The sequence below is a fragment of the Vespa velutina genome, chromosome 1 (genome assembly GCF_912470025.1).
Source record: "Vespa velutina chromosome 1, iVesVel2.1, whole genome shotgun sequence".
In the NCBI taxonomy this organism is placed as follows: Eukaryota; Metazoa; Arthropoda; class Insecta; order Hymenoptera; family Vespidae; genus Vespa; species Vespa velutina.
The window spans coordinates 11,253,981-11,273,627 of record NC_062188.1 but is presented as its reverse complement, the minus strand read 5'-3'; the positions used below and the strand labels follow the sequence as shown (position 1 = coordinate 11,273,627).

The following is a 19,647-nucleotide window of genomic DNA, read 5'->3' as shown; positions in this document are numbered from 1 at the left end:
GAAGGAGACGATGTTGGAAGTTGGAGGAAGTAGAAAAAGGAAGAGATCTTCGTTGAGTCGTGGAAGAGAAGAGAGAAAAAGAGAGAGAGAGAGAGAGAGAGAGAGAGAGAGAGAAAAGAGCGTCAGCCATATGGACTTATCCGGGCAACGTAGTCCGAAAATAATAAATCTCTGAACGTGCTGCGGGATTATTAAAAGAGTCTCTGGTTCGTTCTCTCCCCCTACGTTTGAAAAGAGGGAGAGCCCATGTAGAAGAGAAACAAAACGCATTACCGTTTCTTAATGAAGCTGAGGGATACGAACGAGCCGAGGCAACGAACGAACGAAAGAACGGTGCAAATAGTATCGTGTGGACGGCTCGACGAACGAAGGAACGAAGCAGCAACGGACAGACGGACACGGACGTAGAGGACGGATAGACGGACGGACCGACGTTCAGAACTAATTGGAGCCACGAGATGTTAAGAGAGCGAAAGAAGGAAAGAAAGAGAGAGAGAGAGAAAGAGAGAGAGAGAGAGAGAGAGAGAAATAGGTGTTCTTGGTGGACCTTTCTCAAAAAATAAAGCAAGAAATAGAGAAGAGGATGCGTACGGCGACTAGCGAATATCCACATTAATGACCGCTTCATCCATCAGTCGTTCGTTTAACGATATTGCATCGATGCGTCGATGTACTTATGCACGGAAATAGACAATCTCTATCTTTCCCCTTCTTTTTTTCCCTATCAACCATCTATTTATTTGTTTAAATTCCGTACACTAACATAATCTTATTCCCGGCAATATAACAACCCACGCTTAATTACGTCTCTAATCATTAATTCGTGATAATTCGGTATATGTGCCTTTTTTTATTAATTTGTATTGATAGATTATAAATCTTTTTTTTTTCATATATTATTTGATAGAAAAAAATAGTAAGAAAAAACATGAATTCTCAAAAGTGGAACACTGAATGCAGAATATTATTGCAAAGTGCGAGCTGACAAAAGCAAACGGACTTTTGTGTTAGAATATTACGTGGAAACGATCTATGATAATATTTTAATACCTATTTTTAAGTGCTCGCAAATTATAGTCATCTGGGGCTTACGACAAAAGCGGCATTAGCATGCTTCTACGATGAAATCTCGACTGCCCTCGTATGATTATCGAATTATGCTCCTTTTAAGATTCTAATCGAGCTAGAACGATTCGTCTATGTGCACGCCCACGATTTCGTAACTTTTTCTTCTTTTTCCTTCTGTTCCAAAAAAAGTACAGCTGTGGGCAGAAAAATGTGAGAAAAATTTGAGAAAGTTCAGAAATAACAAATAAAAAAATTAATCTTCACATTGAATCTATTTTTTCTTCGATTCATAATCGGTCAGGAGGTCTCTCCCGTTTTGGCACTTTAAAACATATATTCCTTCGATTTTCCAGTCGAGTAAGCATCGCTTGAAGAACCCTTGTGCGTCTGGCAAAGCGTGCACTATCCTGTTACGCGATCTCTTCCAGGCCGCAATCAAAATTCAAATCACACTTTTACAGCCGGGCATAAAATCAATATTCGCTCTCCAGACGCGTCCCTAAATTCCATCGAAATCAAATCAATATGATTCACGGATTTAAAACCGGTATTATTACAGACAATTCGCGACCACGAATTTATGCTGAAGTTGTCGGAAAGAATGAATAAATAAAAAATGAATAAATAAAAAATAAATAAATAAAAAGAAACTTAATCATTAAGATTATTAAAGAACGAAAGAAGGAAAACAAACAAAATAGTAAGCGTTGTACGTTGTATCACTACTTCGAAGTGTCACTATTTATCAGATAAATCTCGACGTTATTGCTTATCTCATCTTAAAGTCATAAAAAATTTCAAGGAGCAATGAAAACAAGCAGCTCAGCTGAGACTCATCTGTATCCGCGCGTTGGTACGAAAAAATAGTTCGCCTGACGGTCGTGCAGAGTCCAAAGTATAACAAAACGAAGAGAGAAGGTTGTTTAGGCATCCGGAATAGTGCCCTTATAAATGGTTTTTCTATATTGCCTCGCGTCTGGCTCGCGTTGGACATGGACATGGGTTACCAGTTCATTTAAATAAGTTAAGGGTCTCGCTTAGTGCCTTAGCGGGTCCATTACAGTTGGGCAAAAGCGGCTAATTACCTGCCTGACGTGAGTTATAAACTCTTCTACGGCCAACGCTCCCATCTTTGAATATTTTTAACCCGATCTCGATTTTTACTATAAAAACGCGACCTATTTGTACCAGGTGACTTTCAACGCAACATTAATATAGAAATCTGTCTTTTCATATTAAGCAAATGTCTCGAAGTAAATAATTTTTTGAACAACTTTCAGAACGAAGTTCCATACTACGAATACTTTCGAGCAGTTGGAACTTTATTAATTTATTTTGACACATGTGAATTTACGGCAGCGATAATGGCTCAGATCGTCAGATCTTTTTTTCTCTCTAACAAAAGAAAAACTCGAAAGAGAAATGCACAGGATCGCGCGAGTTAATTTCAACGGGACGTCGAAAGTGCGATAAAAAAATTCGTAAATGAGATTATGTTCGCTGATTATGCAGCTTAGTTTTTTACGGCGGTCGAATAAAATGGCAATCTTCGGGTAACAGAGAGCACGGGAACACGATAAAGCAGTCTCTGACAGTTGAAATTTCGTAATAAACGATCGAGAAGGGCGGTACCTTTTGGACAGAAAATTAATCTAGTTTGTCATAACGTGGGCGGTTTAGTTCAAAGTGCCGCTAATGAGAAAAAGGCTGGCCTACGTCCTTCTTATTTGTCAATGGGATCATCGTACCCATGAATCACGGGCAGGAAAGGCTCATAGCGTTCATAGAAACGTGTAGAGATTCTACTTTCTTTGCTTTCTAACAATTTTACGTATTGTTGAAATTCTGCTATTATATACACTATATTTATATATTAATTAATATCATTTTTATGTTATAATCAAACAATGAAAGTAAAGTACAACAATTTCAAACAGAAATAAGTAATTCGTAATTTTGTTTTTTATTTTTTTTTTTTTTTTTTTTTATAATGTTTCCTTAGCCTTCACCCTACGAACGAGCAAACTAAACGGCCCTACGGGACTAGTTAGCTTTGGTTAGCGGTCACGGAACGATGCGAACGACACTAGCGACGGATAAGATAGACAGACACTAGGGCGGAGGTAGTCTATTTCATGGTTAATTTAACTAACTCGATTTCACCATCACCATCGTCCCTGTTACGATCAACTACTACCACCACCACAACCATGGCAATCGAGCTTGGGCACTACCACTCTTTAAAAAACCGGAGCATCAAGTTAGATAGGGTAAACTCGATGACCACCCTCCTATTTTCTACCACGCACGGTTCACGAATTTTTCCCGTAGAAGGGAAACCGTCTACGAAGTTTTGCAATCTTTAAACCTGACCGTTTTTCTGTTTTCCAACTATTAGGCGAAAACAGAAAAGACAAACTTCGAAGAGAACAAAGAAGATGGTTTAAGCAAATGAAAAGCGACAGTGCAGACATGAAGTGCACGTTCGCAAAATGGCTTGTTCCTTTATTCGAGTCAGTGCACACATGAGAAAACAACGGCAGCAATTTTAGACTTGGCCTTTCAAAGAGAAAAAGAAAGAAAAAGAAATAGAGAGAGAGAGAGAGAGAGAGAGAGAGAGAGAGCCGAGTCGAAGGAGTTACGAAGCGGCAAGCAGCATGAAACAGCGACGAAGCACTTTCCTGACAAACCGAACCGGGCCATCGTCGTCAACGTCGTGTCTGCGTTGGCTCTCTCACTAACAAAAGGAAACATTCTCCGGGAAAAAAATCTCCTGAAAAAGTATGAAGCAAATATTAGTTGAACACTGGACTAGTCATTATTTCTCTTTGTGCTCGCAAATGCTACTCGCTACGATGTCTTCCGCAAAAGGGCAGAACAAAGGAGCGTGTCATCGTATAATCCAACCCCTTACCCTTCTTCTAGCCCACCCCCTCACGTTTCTCCATCCCACCCGTTTGCATCCCTCCTTATTCTCCTCCTTCTTTTCTTCCTTCTATGTTGCCTCCATTGCCATGCTATCCTTCTCCTTTTTTATGCTCCAGTCTTAATTACTGGAAACAGAACGGGTTAAAGACAAACAAAAACCAACGTTGCTTGACTGATCATGGAGCATCTCGTTTGACGGCCGTGCCAAATGAAAATGGTCTAGAAACATTATTATCACAGAAGTTTTTCATTGAAAATACTGGAACGAAGAGATATCATCAAGATTTATCGATATCTTCGAATTTTTACAATTCCCTTATAGTCGTTCTGATAAAAAATTAATATCATTTCAAATAATCATATCTTGTCTATTTAATTGCCTCGATTTAATGAAAGAATCATTTGTTTCTTTAATAATTAGGATTAATTACGAGAACAGAAACGATTTCTCTGGTCAAAAAATAATGGTTGAAGTGTGAATGCAACTAAAGTATCGAGAATGATAACATGACCGTACTACCACTTGAATTTATCTTCTACATTATGCAAGAATGTGTCGCTTGATACGGTTGGTACCTAGGCTCGTATGGACAAAGTACTCGGCACCCTTTGTATCCGACGGGGCGTGACAATAGAACTTGCTCGTACTCCCTCTCTTCGCTCATTGTCATTGGGTTAACCAACGTTTTCAGAGTGTATCGTAAAAGACTTGCTATCCTCGTCCTCGGCCAAACATCAACGATCTATACTTTATTTAAAGCCTTTCTCGTAACCACCACTTGCACACTCACGATGTAACCAATCTGAATATTACAAATTACTCAAATATGCGCGTCGATTTTACGCAAGGAAAGAACCACCAGTCACGCGAGTCTGGAATCACAGTTTTCAAAAGCGCGAAGTTCGTCTTTTTATCTCATTTACTAATTTTTTGTAATAGGCATTAATTTTTTCCTAATTTACATAGGTATTATATAATATCATTATCAATTTGCTTCAGTTAATTTAAAAAAATTCTAATATATACAGAGTCTAAATGAAAAATGTCGATCAGAATTACTATGACACCTAACGATTTTTTCGAAAAATGTTGAGATAGGTCAATATTCTTTTCAAAGAGAACAGATACTTGTCTTAAATTTATTCAGTTTGGGAACCCCCTAAAGAGAGATAACAACCCTCCCAAAAAATCTTGAATGACAACAGGAATGAAATGACATATCATTATTAATGGTCTTTTAATTTTCTTTACAATGGTGCTATTTTATTTTTTTTCTTTTTTTTTAATTTCAGTTAATAGTTTCCAAAAAAATGCGTTTCGTGACTTCAGATACAATAAAATGCAAATTTAGTTTGGAAAAAAACTTTTATTTTATTAAATTTTCAAAATGTGTACCGTTGATTTTCATGAAGTAGTAAAGTCTTTGCTCAGTGTTACGTCGAAAATTCTGAAATACATTCGCAGTAATCTGACAGCTTTCTTCGACTATGCGTTGCCGAAATTGTCTAATTGGATGACATATATTATGGATTTTAAATATCTCTATAGAAAAACATCCAAGAGTGTGAGATGAAGCAACCTGGATGATCACTCTATAAAATCTTTTCTACCGATTCAATAATAGGGCAAATGCTGATTTAAAAACTGTCTTATCAAAGCTGTATAATGTGAAGAAGCTCCATATTTGTGAAAAAAACACTTATTCTACCATATTCTTGTTATTTTCAACGATTTCTACGATGAATAAATGAATAATGAATAAATGTAATTCTCAAAATTGAATTTTATTGTACCTGAAACTTCGAAACGCGTATTTTCTCGGGAACTATTAACTCAAATTAAAAAAAAATAGCATCATTGTAAAAAGAATTAAGAAACCTTTAATAATAATAATATGCCATTTAAGATGGTTATCATTTAAAATGCTGTCACCAACTTCAGGGAATAAGTTAATCCGATGTCGATAAATTTATGACAAGAATCTGTCTTCCTCGAAAATAAAATTGATCTGTCTCAATGTTTTTCAAAAAATTCATTAAATTTCATAATAATTCTGGTAGACAATTTCGTTGGAATACTTTGTATATGTAGTATATCTAAATATAATATAATCTTTTAGAATAAATATAATACGTGAGCATTAGTAATATGATAAATTAAAAAAAAAAAATGTTACGTCAATTGTTTACAAACAAAAAAACAGTTCTCTATGCGTAAAGGTATTAGGTATATGTATTCGAAACAAAAGTTCGAAAGAAGCAAAAAGACGAAAAGTTCGATTACACGCTTGAAATGTCCCGAGTTCGCAACACTTCGAAGACTCCTTGATCCCGGCTCACGAACATTTCCGACCAAAATGAAATTGAAATGCAATTTGTCGTCCCTGGCGATGCGACGACTACTACCCTTTGCTTACCCTCTTTTCTCCTTCTCCTTTCGTTACTTATTGCTTCACGTACTCCTCTTGGCGTGGCTTAGTAATCGTAACATCTCCCTTGCAAACCATCACGCGATTACGCTAATTCGGGTATCATTTATTTTTCGTTCACCCTTCCTCTCTTTTTCATTTCTCTCTCTCTCTCTCTCTCTCTCTCTCTCTTTCTTTTTTCTTCTTCCTCCCCATTACTCTTACGCTGCGCAAACGAATCCGTCGCTCTCGATCGAACGGAGAGATCAAGTCCGCGACTTTGAAGTACACCAGGGCTTTTTGATGTAGCCACCAACTGTTCCTGCCCATGCAAAACAGTGAATCACGCATTAAGCACATTGTAAAATGATGATGACACAATTGAAGAGAACATTCTATCGAAAATAAGAGATGAGAAAGCTATAACCTTGCAAATATTTTCCCTCGAATTTCACTAATCACCTCAACAAAAAATGGCAAGTACTTTCCATTTAACCTACGTTTGTATACGTGATTTTGTTAACTCTGCGATTATTTGCGTTGCGAAATTAGTACGAATTCAATTGAATTAAAAAAAAAAGAAGTATTTAATAATGAACGTGAATCTTTCATTTGTTCGAACGATCTCGTTGTGAGTATCGTTCAATAACAAGTGTAAAATATATCCTCTTGGTCTACGTATTTATAGAAAATTTATTATCGCTCGAGGATGAAAATTGTATACATAAAAGCGAGTACGTTTTTTATACGAAGAAAGAAAGTGTCCATGCAAAATCGAACTTGCATACGTTTGATAAACTTACGAAAAAATTATACTTCCTTGTATTCTATGATAGAAAGAACTACTTTCAGAAAAAATAAAATTAATTAAATTTGTAGTCTCTTTCATTTAAAACGCATTGCCGATCGAAACAAATTAAATTTTTATAGACACTCGAAATTCGAAGCTTATCGGGATGCCAATCAGATTATACATTTAAAGATGTCTTCGATATATAAGACTAAATGAGAGGGAGGGAAAGAGAAAGAGAAAGAGAAAGTTGAGAGCATCTCGAACAAAACAAATAAGCGATGGATACATAAGCGGCGTCAAGTGTGGGTACACGCGCCCGCACAAGCGATGAAATATAGCCAACCCGTTTTTCGTACATCCCCTGGCCCTTGTGTTTTTCTCGTCACTCTGTATATTCGCGGTGACACGAAGAGGATCTCGTCGAATCCTGGGCACGTGGAAGCAAAGTATTAATTCTCGAGCATCCTCGGACCCTTGTTATTTCAACAAGAAGACACGGCCTGCCACTCGGCTTTGCCACGCGACTAGATCATACTTTATTGAAAAATGTGCAAATACTTGCTTTTTTCTCCTCACCCACCGATCGTTTCCTCCCTTTCCATTTTATGTTCCCTCTTCATCCTACTTGATTTCACGCAGCTAAAGCTATAGTTTTGTGCCCGGTATCTTTCTCTCATCGGAATGAATATAAAAACGATGTACAATAATATGAAAAGATTCTCTGTGAATTGTTGATGAATCAAAAACACTGAATCGAAAGAGAAGAAAGATAAAGATTGCAGAATTGGACATTGGTCAGACGTTTCGATGAATATGAAAATAAAGTAGGTACTTTTATGAGAACAGATCTAAAAATAATAAAACGATACCATCGTGATCATAGTACGCAAGTCGAGAAAAATCCCTGACATGTGTTGCACTTGCTAAAGACAATGTTGTCACAAAGCGAGTTAAATTTAATCAGTATCCGTCGTGGCGAACTTGCTCGTGCGAGAGCACTGCGATGTAAAGACCATTAACGTACTCCTTTCGCAGCATATAACTACGCGTAGGTAAAACTAGAGAACTCGATAACAGACATAATCCAATAGGAGCCTACCTAAACTCGTTTCCGCTATCCGTTGTCGTGGTCGATCTCTTACATTTCCTGCCGTGTCTATGTGATTTCCGGGACCGAGCACCACCAAAAATGGGGGAGAGTAGAATCTCGATACTATGGCATACTGTGTCGAACGCGTTCCGTCAATTACTTGCCCCATTTTAACTTTTCTTTTCTTTTTTTTTCTTCTCTTTTTTTACCAACCACGAGAAAGTAGTTTCTCCAACAAATAACGGACCCTCCATGGAACTCACGGTTAATTTGTTCCGCTGATGGAGGAATGTTTTTCCTATTCGCTTCGCTACGCATTGAGACGACGTAATTGATCGAACGGTACGTGGAGAAATTGCTTTCTAGTATTTCTCTCGTCGTTTACCTCGAGAAAACGTATCTTCGTCTTCGACAGCGAATATATTTTGACAAATTTATTTAAACAAAAGGTTTAAAAATTCAATAGCTATTAATCAATAAGCATTATGGATTCTTACCCATCTCGATTACAGAAAGTTGATAAAACGTTGCTTGTACTTCAAGATACCCGAAGTAACATTATCTCTTAACTATGTAAATAAGAACAAAGACGTAGGTAAGCCAATGGAACGTCAGTGAGCATTCGTGATCGCGTGCGTGGATTACCTAACCTTCCGTCGGCTCTTTTTCAATGTTACGCACGCGTAATCACATAAACTCGTTCCTTCGTATCTCGCATGCGGAACGCTGGAACGCGGATTGACCGTCACTAATTTACCCCGATAATGACTGCAACCTCGCTGCGGCGTATTAGCTAAAAAAAGAAGAAAAAGAGGGAGATGGGAGGAGAGAAGGCTGATCCGTATCGGACAAGCGGTTGGTCGCTCGTCTTATGAAGGCGGAGAAGTCTCCTCGTTCGTCCTTCGATCGCGGAAGAAGATAGTTAAAGTGATGATCCTCATAAAAAGGAAAAATAGTTTGATAAAACGTATCGAAGGCTCGCTTTTATCGCTTTCGTCTTTACGTTAAATCGTATAAGGACACGCAAATAGATATCTATATTTGCGAAAAAGAGAGAAAATTCCTAGTTAAAACATTTCTGTGTCTAACGGTATCGCGCGTTTTGCCCCGAGTGCTCTTACAAGTTTCAAAAAGAAACAGTTTATAGAAACGTCGGATGCTGTCTTATAGATATATGAACACTTTCTATAATATAGGTAAATCGCGTAATTTATATAATTATATTTACTATTTCCTGTGACACAATTAAAATTCGTTAATTCTGACATTTTTTCATCTTATCTCGTGAAAAAATCACAAACGGTACCTGGTAACCGTTCATAAAACGATCGTCGACCGTCGACGATATCAAACGCCATCTCCATCGTCAATTCTGCGCGCTATGTCGGAAACGTATAAAGTCAAATATTTGAATACTCATAATGGATGAATTGCAACTGACGTGCAAAGGAAAATGAAATTCTCACGAGTCGTGGTAATTCTCAATATTCATCGTATAAATATTCATGCGACATCCGACAGAAGCGAATCTGTATGTTCTGGATGTATTCACGGGAGATAATACGTTTAGTGTGGCGTCGGTTCTTCAATATCTTCTCGGTGAAAACCGTGTAATAATGCTAACCCAAGAGATTCACCTTGCCATCCTTGAGCCAAGAAATAAGTTATAGTCCGATGCGAAGGACTCGAGGCTATACTCTCGAATAGGGAACGATTATAGTTCGATTGAAGATATTGCGGACGATTCGATTAAAGCTCGATATAGGACAATAACAATTTTTAATGTACCTCGAATTAAATTTATTGTCTAATTCAGAAAGATGATCGTGCTCAAATATAAAAACTTACCTGCCACGCGTTAGAGTCCAGAGCAAGATAAGACATATTGTTGGAATCCTCCGTATTGCTAATAATTGTTGAGTTTTTCGGGATCAGCCGCTTATTGGTACTTTATATTAATACTCAATTTCTCACTCACGTCCTAAGACGATCGACGAGCGACATTTTCCATCGGTACCCTTGACGAGTCGTTGACGATCCTAAAACATAATTAGATCGTTGACGACCTCTCCTAACTTAAAAAATTCAAGTAGGTAATATAAAGGGAGATCGAATTTTGACATTAAATCATTGACAGGAAAAGCATGTTATTCGATCAAAGAATAATAAAGGAATAAGTAACATATTTTCCTAAACTACAAATAATAAACAACGTACCACAAATTTCATACGTGAACTTTTAAAACAAAAGACACGGAGATGTATGTGAAAACAAATAGCAAGTCAAGACAATCGTATGAAATAAAACTTAATTTGAGACGAACTAGAGAGTAAATATGGAATCCGGAAACATTACTATGAAAAGGACAAGGAGACGACAGATGCGCGCGGAGAATGACAAAACCGGCAAAAATGAAGAAAAACCGTGCTAGATAGAGATAAGACATCCGAAAGAAAAACGAAAGAAAAAGAGAAAGACAGACAAAGAGAGAGAGAGAGAGAGAGAGAGAGAGAGAGAGAGAGAGAGATGGCAGCGTTGATGAACGACGAGGACGCGAAAGAAGGAGAAGACGGAAGGTCGAAAAAAACGCAAAATCTTCGTCGACGTCGTCGTCATCCCGAGTCCCCCGGGCGTCGCGTCAACGGATCCAGAACTTAGTTAAGCAAAGTTAAATACGGCTCCCAGAGGTGCCACGGCCGTTCTTTAATTCCAAACACTTTCACAAAACGAAAAGATACTCACGAAAGGAGCCTGACTGCACGCCACGCTTATTATACCTCCTCCTACTCTTTTTATATTTATCTCTTTTTCGTACTGATTCCAGTTATTTTCTTACATTTTTACTTTCTCGGGATGCAATTATTGGGCTCTTTCAAAACGAAAATTTGTAAAATTTGTTAAATTTCCAAACTTTCGTTCTGTTGAATTATATCGCGCGCCATTTCTACTTTATGCGGGAGGAAAGCATAAATAACATATTTGCGATTTACGAGCGTCACTCGTCGTTGAAACGTATCTCCAGTTTTATCTTTTATCTATCGTCTACCAGCTTTTGGTTCTGCATTGTACGTAAGGCAAAGACAGAACTGTACAACCAAATTATTCGACAACATGGCGACGCTTTAACTAAGGTGTAACTTTGCACGCAACATCGTGAAAACCACAGATTTCTGTGATTTACCACGACATACACGAAGAGGAAAGACAATTAAATTAAAAGCCATGACTTTCGTTGCTAGATACCGTTTTTGTAATTATTAGGAAAAATACTGGAACTCTTCTTTCCCTTTCTCTCTCTCTTTCACTCTCTTTTTCTCTCTTTCTCAACGCTTTGTATTGTCAAATAGAACAAATGGAAAAGAAGTTAATTAGATTTTGTTTATTATACGCGTTTTAATAACGACGATATATTGCAAACTTAATATAATGGAGTAAATTAAATACTGTAAAATGCATCAATCATTACTCTAATTAATACAAATTTAGACTTTTTTGTATGGTTTATGCTGCGGTATACATTACGTTGATATCGTGAATTATTGACAGTTAAAATCTATGTAATTTGACACACTGCGAAATTTACGTGAACATTAAATCAATCGTTCCAACAATGGTAAACATATAACTACTCCAAATAGGTGAAAATTAAAATAAACCAAATAACACGTGATGTACGTGAAAATATTGTATGAAAAAAAAAGGATTTCATAATACTCCTTCACCTATTCTTTATAAGATCACTATGGAAATGAGATATTAACTGAGGATCTTGATTCACTGATCTCACACACTTTCTAATCACTTTAAATTAGATTAATATAAAAATTGACTTGATATTACGTGGTGAACGCACGAATCACGCAACGTTTTCTCAGTTTAAATAGAATTCGTAAGTACGCGAAGAAACGACTCACCTCGTCGAACGTGTGCCTTCTTCTCTCGTGGAAAAATTCCACGTGAGAGAAATATAAGAAGTCAATGCGTATGTGTACATTCACCAGCATAAGAAGATCGTTCATGTACAACGAAGACGAATAAGTCAGAGGATACGTTGCGTCGGGTCGCGTCGAGTCGCGTCACGTTTACGGCCACCGAATGTGTGTCGACATTAGTTGAAATTAGTGCTATTCTCCGAGGAAGAAAGAACAAAGCAAAGATAAGGAACGTTCTCTCTCTCTTTCTCTCTCTTTCTCTCTCCCGGATTCCCCTTGGCCGTCAGTGGCAGAAAAAAAGAGGAAACCAATGTGTTTCACTCGTTCGCTTGCACATTCACGAAGCGCGGTGACTGTTCTGTGGAGGCATGCACGGGCGCGCGCGCGCGCACTCGTCCTCGTTTTCGCGAGAGAGAATCACATAAACGCGTATCCACTTAGCCCAATCCTTAACTGCATTAGTTCTGATTCAAAATATGTTTCGTGTTATTCTTTTTGTCTATCTCTCTGTCTACCTGTCTCTTTTTCTCTCTCTTCTTCTCTCTACTTCTCTCTCTCTCTCTCTCTCTCTCTTTCTCTCTCTCGACCTTTCTTCTACGAATCTCTTTTTAACCCTCTCTCCTTTCATAGAGTAGATCTAACCACTGCTCACCCCACCGTCGCGATTCCTCAACTTTTTCTTTATTTTTTTATTAGCTTTCCATCTTTTTGTACCGCTCAAAGCACTTGTTTTTCTTCTTAACTTCCTCTTTCCCTCGTTGATTCCGACAACGATAACAGCGACGGTGACGGCGACGTGAGAAATCGTTTTCGATAAAAGAACGTCCTTTCACTATCGTGAAATTTCTTGCGAAGCTCAGACACGATGAGAGACGAAAAGAGGATTAAAAGAGGATTAAGAGGGAGAGTGCAAACGAAAGAAGACGAAGACAAAAATGAAGATGAAGAAGAAGAACGAGAGGAGGAGAAGGAAGAAGAAGAGGAAGAGGAAGGAAGCGAGTTTCATAGGTCGTATCTCTCCCCCGGTGTATGTTGCACCGCACGTGGCGCGTCGCGACGTCGCACTGCGCTCGAGGCAAGAGAGGCGCCGCGACGCCCTTCCCTCTCATCCTTCTATACCTCCTTCTCTTCTACCTAGTCGTCGTCGTCGTCGTCGACGTCGTCATCGCCGCGACCATCACCACCACTACCGGCTCATCTGCGCCGCTATGCGCGCCCCTGCCTCCCTCGGGGGTGTGGTGCCTCCGCCTCCAGTCGGCAGCGCGACCGACCCTGCGCGTCCGTCGTTCTGCATGCCCTTCTGCTTACCCTGCCAAGCCTGCCACCAAGAGGAATAGCGCTACGAACGCAGAGGAAGAGGAGAGACAAAACCCAACCTAATGCGAGCATGCCGCAGCGAATACATATATATATATATATATATATATATATAGCTATATACACACAAGCAAGCACATAAATACACACACACATGTGCGCGCAAGTATGTGTACATAAGTACATACCCCAGATGTATATTTACTAATATATATATATATATATATATATATATATATATATATATATATATATATAAACACACTCATATATACACAGGTGCACATACATAGATAGAAATTTATATATACATATACACCGTATATACCCACATGTATACGTATAGATATGAAAAAGCCACGCGAACGAATGGCTCCCCTTCTTTAGCCCCCTACAGAAACGGCAACTCGCACGCGAACATCCTCTGCGCATGACCAATCGATGTTCCCCTCTCTCTTCTCTCCTCAACCGATCCAGTCGAAACATAGGAAGGGGTAACGGAGGAGAGGACGTCGAGTAAAACGCCACCACGGCAACTACCAGCACCCGTCGTTATCGTCGTCGTCGTCGTTGTTGTACCACCATCCCTTCACCTTCTTTCCCTCTCCAGTTTCACTAGGGAAGATGAAGATGAAAACGAAGAAGAAGTCGAGGGTGGAGCCTAGCATCCGTTAAGAACGAGTGCTTCTGTTTTCCACCCGCTCATTTCACTTGCTTTTCGCGCCAGCTTTTACCCGTCGTTTTATCTTCGTTATTCTTCTTCTCTTTCTTCCTTCTCCTCCTTTTCGAACTCTTTTATTTACTTCATCCTTCCGAAATATATCCTGTTTTTTCTTCTATTCTGAAGGACCTTTCTCGTCATTTATGGAATTTTATTTGTATTATCACGTCTCTATCTTCGATTTGATGAATTTTACAATGATACTAAAGATCGAAATTCTTTTTATCTATCTTACCGAAATTACTGATAAAAAAATTCTAAAGAAGGATCTTTTTTCGAAAGAGCTTAAGAGAACTCTTTTTAATAACTGATTTGATACACATATACCTACATCGATTAGCAAATTGAAGCTTTACCGATCTATTTATCAAGAAACCAGTCTTTCACTTTAATCATTCTCAATGAAGAAACTGCAACCTTTTGGCTGAAGATCAATTCGATCGTTGTATGAAGAAAGTTTCATAGCCGACATTGGATAGTGGCAGCCATCGCGCTTGGAATATCCTCTTCGATCAGAGGTACCAAGGTAAGGCGAGGAAATAAAGAGAGAGAGAGAGAGAGAGAGAGAGAGAGAGAGAGAGAGAGAGAGAGAGAGAGAAAGAGAGAGAGAGAGAGAAAGATCGAACCGTCCATCTTCTTACCAGGGAATGCATCGTACCACGCCTATGCTAAATCGTGACTCAATCGAGAAGCAGGAAGCGCCGGTGTTATATTAACGCCCGAGAAAAAGCCGACGCGATCCTTCGGGGTATCCATGTTGCTTCGTGTATCATTGATCAAAACGAGAAGAGAAAACGAAGGAGTAAGAAAGAGCGAGAATGGCAAGATCGACAAACGACGAACTCGCGTTGCACAATTAACGAGGCGGACGATATGCTTAGAATCGGCTTAGGGTCGAGAAAGAACAGAGTAGGAGAATAGTACCTCATGCTATACGATCTAACAAGAATATCCAATATCCTGACTGCAATTGCAACGAAAGCGGATAGACGCTCGCTCCGCTGTTACCCTTCTCCTCTTCCTTGCAAAACTATTCTAAGAGCAAAAGTAGGGATAATACTTCTTCCCCTCTCTTTCTCTTTTGCTCTCTTCCTCGACGTATTCCAGTATTCAACACTTAACAACACCTGCTTATGTCCTGATCTCGCGAGTAAAAAAGAAGTATCTTGAAAAAACGATCGAATATGATATAGGAAGCGATTCGTTTCCTTGTCATTTATTAAAGTTTGAAATCATTAGAATACTACCTTCTTCTACGTCATCCTGATTATTACCGACTATCAAAGCGTATTGATCATTTAGAAACTGAAACTTTAAGACTGTTGAGGAAAATATATTTATCTCATAAACTTCGTAATCTTCTTTTATCATCGATCGATTTATATAAATTGTTCAATCGATCGTAATTGATATATCTTTGCCGATAAGATACGACCCCAGCAAGGACCATCTCTGTTGCTTCCCTTATAGACCGTCGATCTTGTGCAAAAATATTATTACTTGCTTCGTAAGCTAAGCTTTATTCGGTTAACGGAGAAGTTGTTCGGCAAGAAATCCATCGTAATCCACTTTGTTCCAGGGCACATCACGTTATAACGTCGTAACTCGCCTGTGTGATGCAATTTAACTACTACATCATTACCTTCCCGAAGTTAAGCTGATGTAAGTTCGAAATTACCAGTTAAATTGCATATATCTATGCAAGAGCCGAGAGCGCCATGTAATCTGCTCATGTGTTTGTCTATCGGTAGGTAGTCACGCGCATATAACCTGGCTCCTCCATCATCGAGATGGTCACAAGGACCATCTTACCCTAATTACCTAATAATCTGAAGCGATGACCTAACTTTGGCCTTGTCTAAGTGGTCTTTACGTAGCGACGATGTAGATCGATGTATCTATAACTCTCTCGACGAAATTGCGATATCTTCACGCAGTGAAAATTGGAATTTGCTTAAGTCAAATTATTTGTCCTTGATGACTATGCTAACATAATTCTTTTCTATCGCTAGCAATAGAGGTATTGAAGAATGGCTTTGAGAAATACTCGTGAACAGAGGGATCCTTTTCCTTTACCATTAAACCAAAAAATATTTTTATATATAAAGCACCCTACAAATAGCTTTCCGCTATTTATATTGTAAGTATTTTCCCCCACAAAAGGTTTCCACCCACAAAATACTTACTCCGTTTACATGAAAGCTCTTACTTAAAATACAATGAATGGTTCTATTGACGAAATCCTTCGATCATCCTTTTGCGCATCGGTAAATGGATTCTCGTAAGATCGATACCGATCCCCTATTGATCTGTAGGACTGCAAACACGGTGCGTCCTCCACCAAATATCCTTTCACATTTCGAACGCTCGAGGCTGTCAGGTGATGCTACGACCTTTCTCTCTCTCTCTCTCTCTCTCTCTCTCTCTCTCTCTCTCTCTCTCTCTCACTTTCGTTTAATGAAAAAACGTCAGTATCGAGAGTTGATTTTTCTCAAAACATTCGTGCTCAAATTTGAAAGCCCATCGAATACTACTCTCTTTTTTATTCACGTTCGCTCGATTCGAGAAACGAAAATCTTGTTGACTTAAGCGCGTGGCAAATGCGACCCTCCCAAACATCTTTTTTTTACACAGAACGTATCCCAAACTTAGAAAGAATACTGCACCCACTTCAAGTATTTCTTTTTGTTATGTGGTTCCCTTAGACCAAGTGTCTCGATACAGTTTTCCATCATCTTTTCTTTCCTCCCTCTATTGTTCCTAACGAAGGTAAAATTCGATTTTTTTTAAATTATCAAATCCACAAAAATACATGCTCAATGTTCATACCATGACTATTTTTTTCGTAGTCTTTCGTAGTTAAAATACCGTGTTTGTCTTTGAGTAAATAAAATCCAGACCTATATATACATATATATATGTACATATATATGTGTAATATATATATGTATATCACACAATCAAGAGATTAAACTATTAATAATTTAAGAGTTACTATTGTTCAATAAATAACACGAAAGAAAGAAATTTTCGTTAATTCGATTTATCGAGATAATAAAGATCGTGGAATCAAGAAATCCATTCTTTTGTCTCTTTTTAGAAGCACCTTGGCCGAGGCCATGATAGTAGACAAAGGAACGAAATAAGAAGTGGAAGCCAAACTTTCGTAATTACAATAAACAAGTCCCGGTTGCTGCGGTAAAATGCTTCTCCCCATGAAGCACAAACGCCTTGCGGTAATAGCATGCAAATTGTCGGCTTACCTAACGTCTGGACTTCGTGGGTTCTTTTCGAAATGTGATTTCTTGCTACTTTGAATCCAAACGGGGTTTCTCGGCCTTTGAAGTTCAACGATATTTTTATAAGAGGGTCAGAATCCCTCGGTAAGAACTGAAAATCGACTAGTATTTTGATTTATTTCTTATCATTAAATTGTATGCTGTATTATAAAACCTTTGAATAAAATATTTAGAAAATAATTCGTCGATTATGGATAATTAAAAAATTCTCCAATCGTAAGTTGAAACTTAACGCGAAAAGTTAAGTTTTATCATGTTATTCCTTACATCGGCAAGTTTTTTTCTTTCGGGAAGAAAATTGCTCTTGTCGATTTTCATTCAGCCTTCAATTAATTTCAGATGCTCCTTCTTAAGAGTTTCGATTCTAATAAGAGTGATAACAGTATGCTGAGCTATTCGTTCCAGTTATATTACACCGAGAACGCATTAAATTGCCGTTAGCAATATTTGAAACCCTAACATTTGAAAAGACCTAGCTCAATCCCGAATGATCATAGGTTTTAATTTGTAAAAGGATTTCGATGAACTGAATAACAAACGGCGTCGTCGATTTCGATTTAATTTCGAGTACCATCCGAGGATCGTACGATAGATTTTTTAGCTTCGATATTGTGTCGTAGACTCATATCTATATTTACAGAGCGCATAGCCGACGGGATAGCGTGATCAAGTAGCGTTTGAAAATGGTAGCCACGTTGGTGCGGTATCGGTTCGTATGAATTTCAGGCACGAACGAAATAATCAGTTTCCGTACCGCTTGCAATGACTCTTAATTTGCGATAAAACATTTTATTTAGTTCTCAATTGAGCATCCACAGTACGAACATGTTCGAAACATATCTTCAGACTGTTATTTCGCTGCTGAAAGAGTGTCCCGAGAAAGGCACGTCCTAATCCTTTTTTTTCCTTTTCCCGTTCTTATGCATGATTTATTCCTTCTCTCGGAATTCCTTTCTTAGAAAATCAAACAAATCGAAATTTGAGATATAGTACGATACACGTATACATAAAAAATGCTTGATGATAGAATAATGCGTGCACGTAAATATATGCAAACAAAAATGACGTTACATGAATAAGACAAACCGTTATAATTATTTTTCCATTTTATTATAAAATTAGATATGTATCTACTATTGATCAAATACCTATAACTATCAAATAAAAAACTCTATCGAAGATTTTTATTTTACAATATAGAATAAAAATCAATTTGGCTTATACCTGCAAATAGACGAAGAATGATCAATGGCTAAGAGAACTAAAATTATCAAGCATGAATCACAGGTCGATTGAAATCACTTTAATACGTACTACGAAAACGTACCTACTTAACATTTAATTGGCACTATATTATAAGAAATAAAATAAGTTCTATCTCGTAAACGAATCTAAGAACGATGCTCGTTGTTATAGCAAGATATCGTTGAATCAAAAAAGGGATTCGGACACGTCGAGTATATGGAACGAGCTTGCTCGGCGTGGAGACTTTATCATCGCGGTCGCTCGCCTCTCTCATTAGTTGGTTGGCACGCCGCCCTCGGGCCGGACTGTGCGTGAGTTTAATCTCTGCAGAGCGAAGGGCGCGTATATGTGCGAACTCTTTCGTTCAAGCAGCGAAGCCGCCGCTGCCGCTGCCGCTCGTCATCGACGTCGACGTTGTTGTCCTCTTCTTCTTCATCGTTTTTTCATCCTCTTGCACTTATGCATTTCTCTATGTGTACGTTTCTATAGACATACGTGCGTGTTGCAGCGTGGGCGATGTTCATGCTACGACATTCCAATTGGCAGCACGCGAGACGAAAAAGAAAAAAAGAAAGAAAGGGAAACACTGCGTAATATGGAAATCCAAAGTGGTTCGATTCTTGAGGGGAAGATGAGTGAGAAAGAAGATCGAAACTGCATGATTTTTTTTTCTTAATCTCGACATCCAAATAAACCTCAATTATCAAAGAATTCGAAGCTGATCATTCGTTAAACTCATGGTTAGAAGCGCTAACCATTGCTTTAATACCGTGAAATGTAAACGTTCTTCTGATTGTCTGTTTCTTTCTCTTTCTTTCGAAAATCTTTGTAATGAACAATAATGT

General features: G+C 38.3%; 1 protein-coding gene across 3 annotated transcripts in view; it reads right to left on the bottom strand.

Annotated features, from left to right (window-relative positions):
* The window catches only part of LOC124951151 (transcription factor AP-2-epsilon), a 139,823-nt gene extending 126,547 nt beyond the window's left edge, over nucleotides 1-13,276 (bottom strand). For all 3 annotated transcript variants that reach the window (XM_047499029.1, XM_047499019.1, XM_047499039.1), the window contains exons 1-2: nucleotides 12,203-13,276; nucleotides 10,136-10,326 (exon numbers count right to left, since the gene is read on the bottom strand). Coding sequence is in view for 2 of the 3 variants with exons in the window: in XM_047499019.1 (XP_047354975.1) it covers nucleotides 10,136-10,171 (36 nt within the window). In the remaining variant the exon portion in view is untranslated. The remainder of the gene's footprint in view (nucleotides 1-10,135; nucleotides 10,327-12,202) is intronic.
* Nucleotides 13,277-19,647: the final 6,371 nt, after the last annotated feature.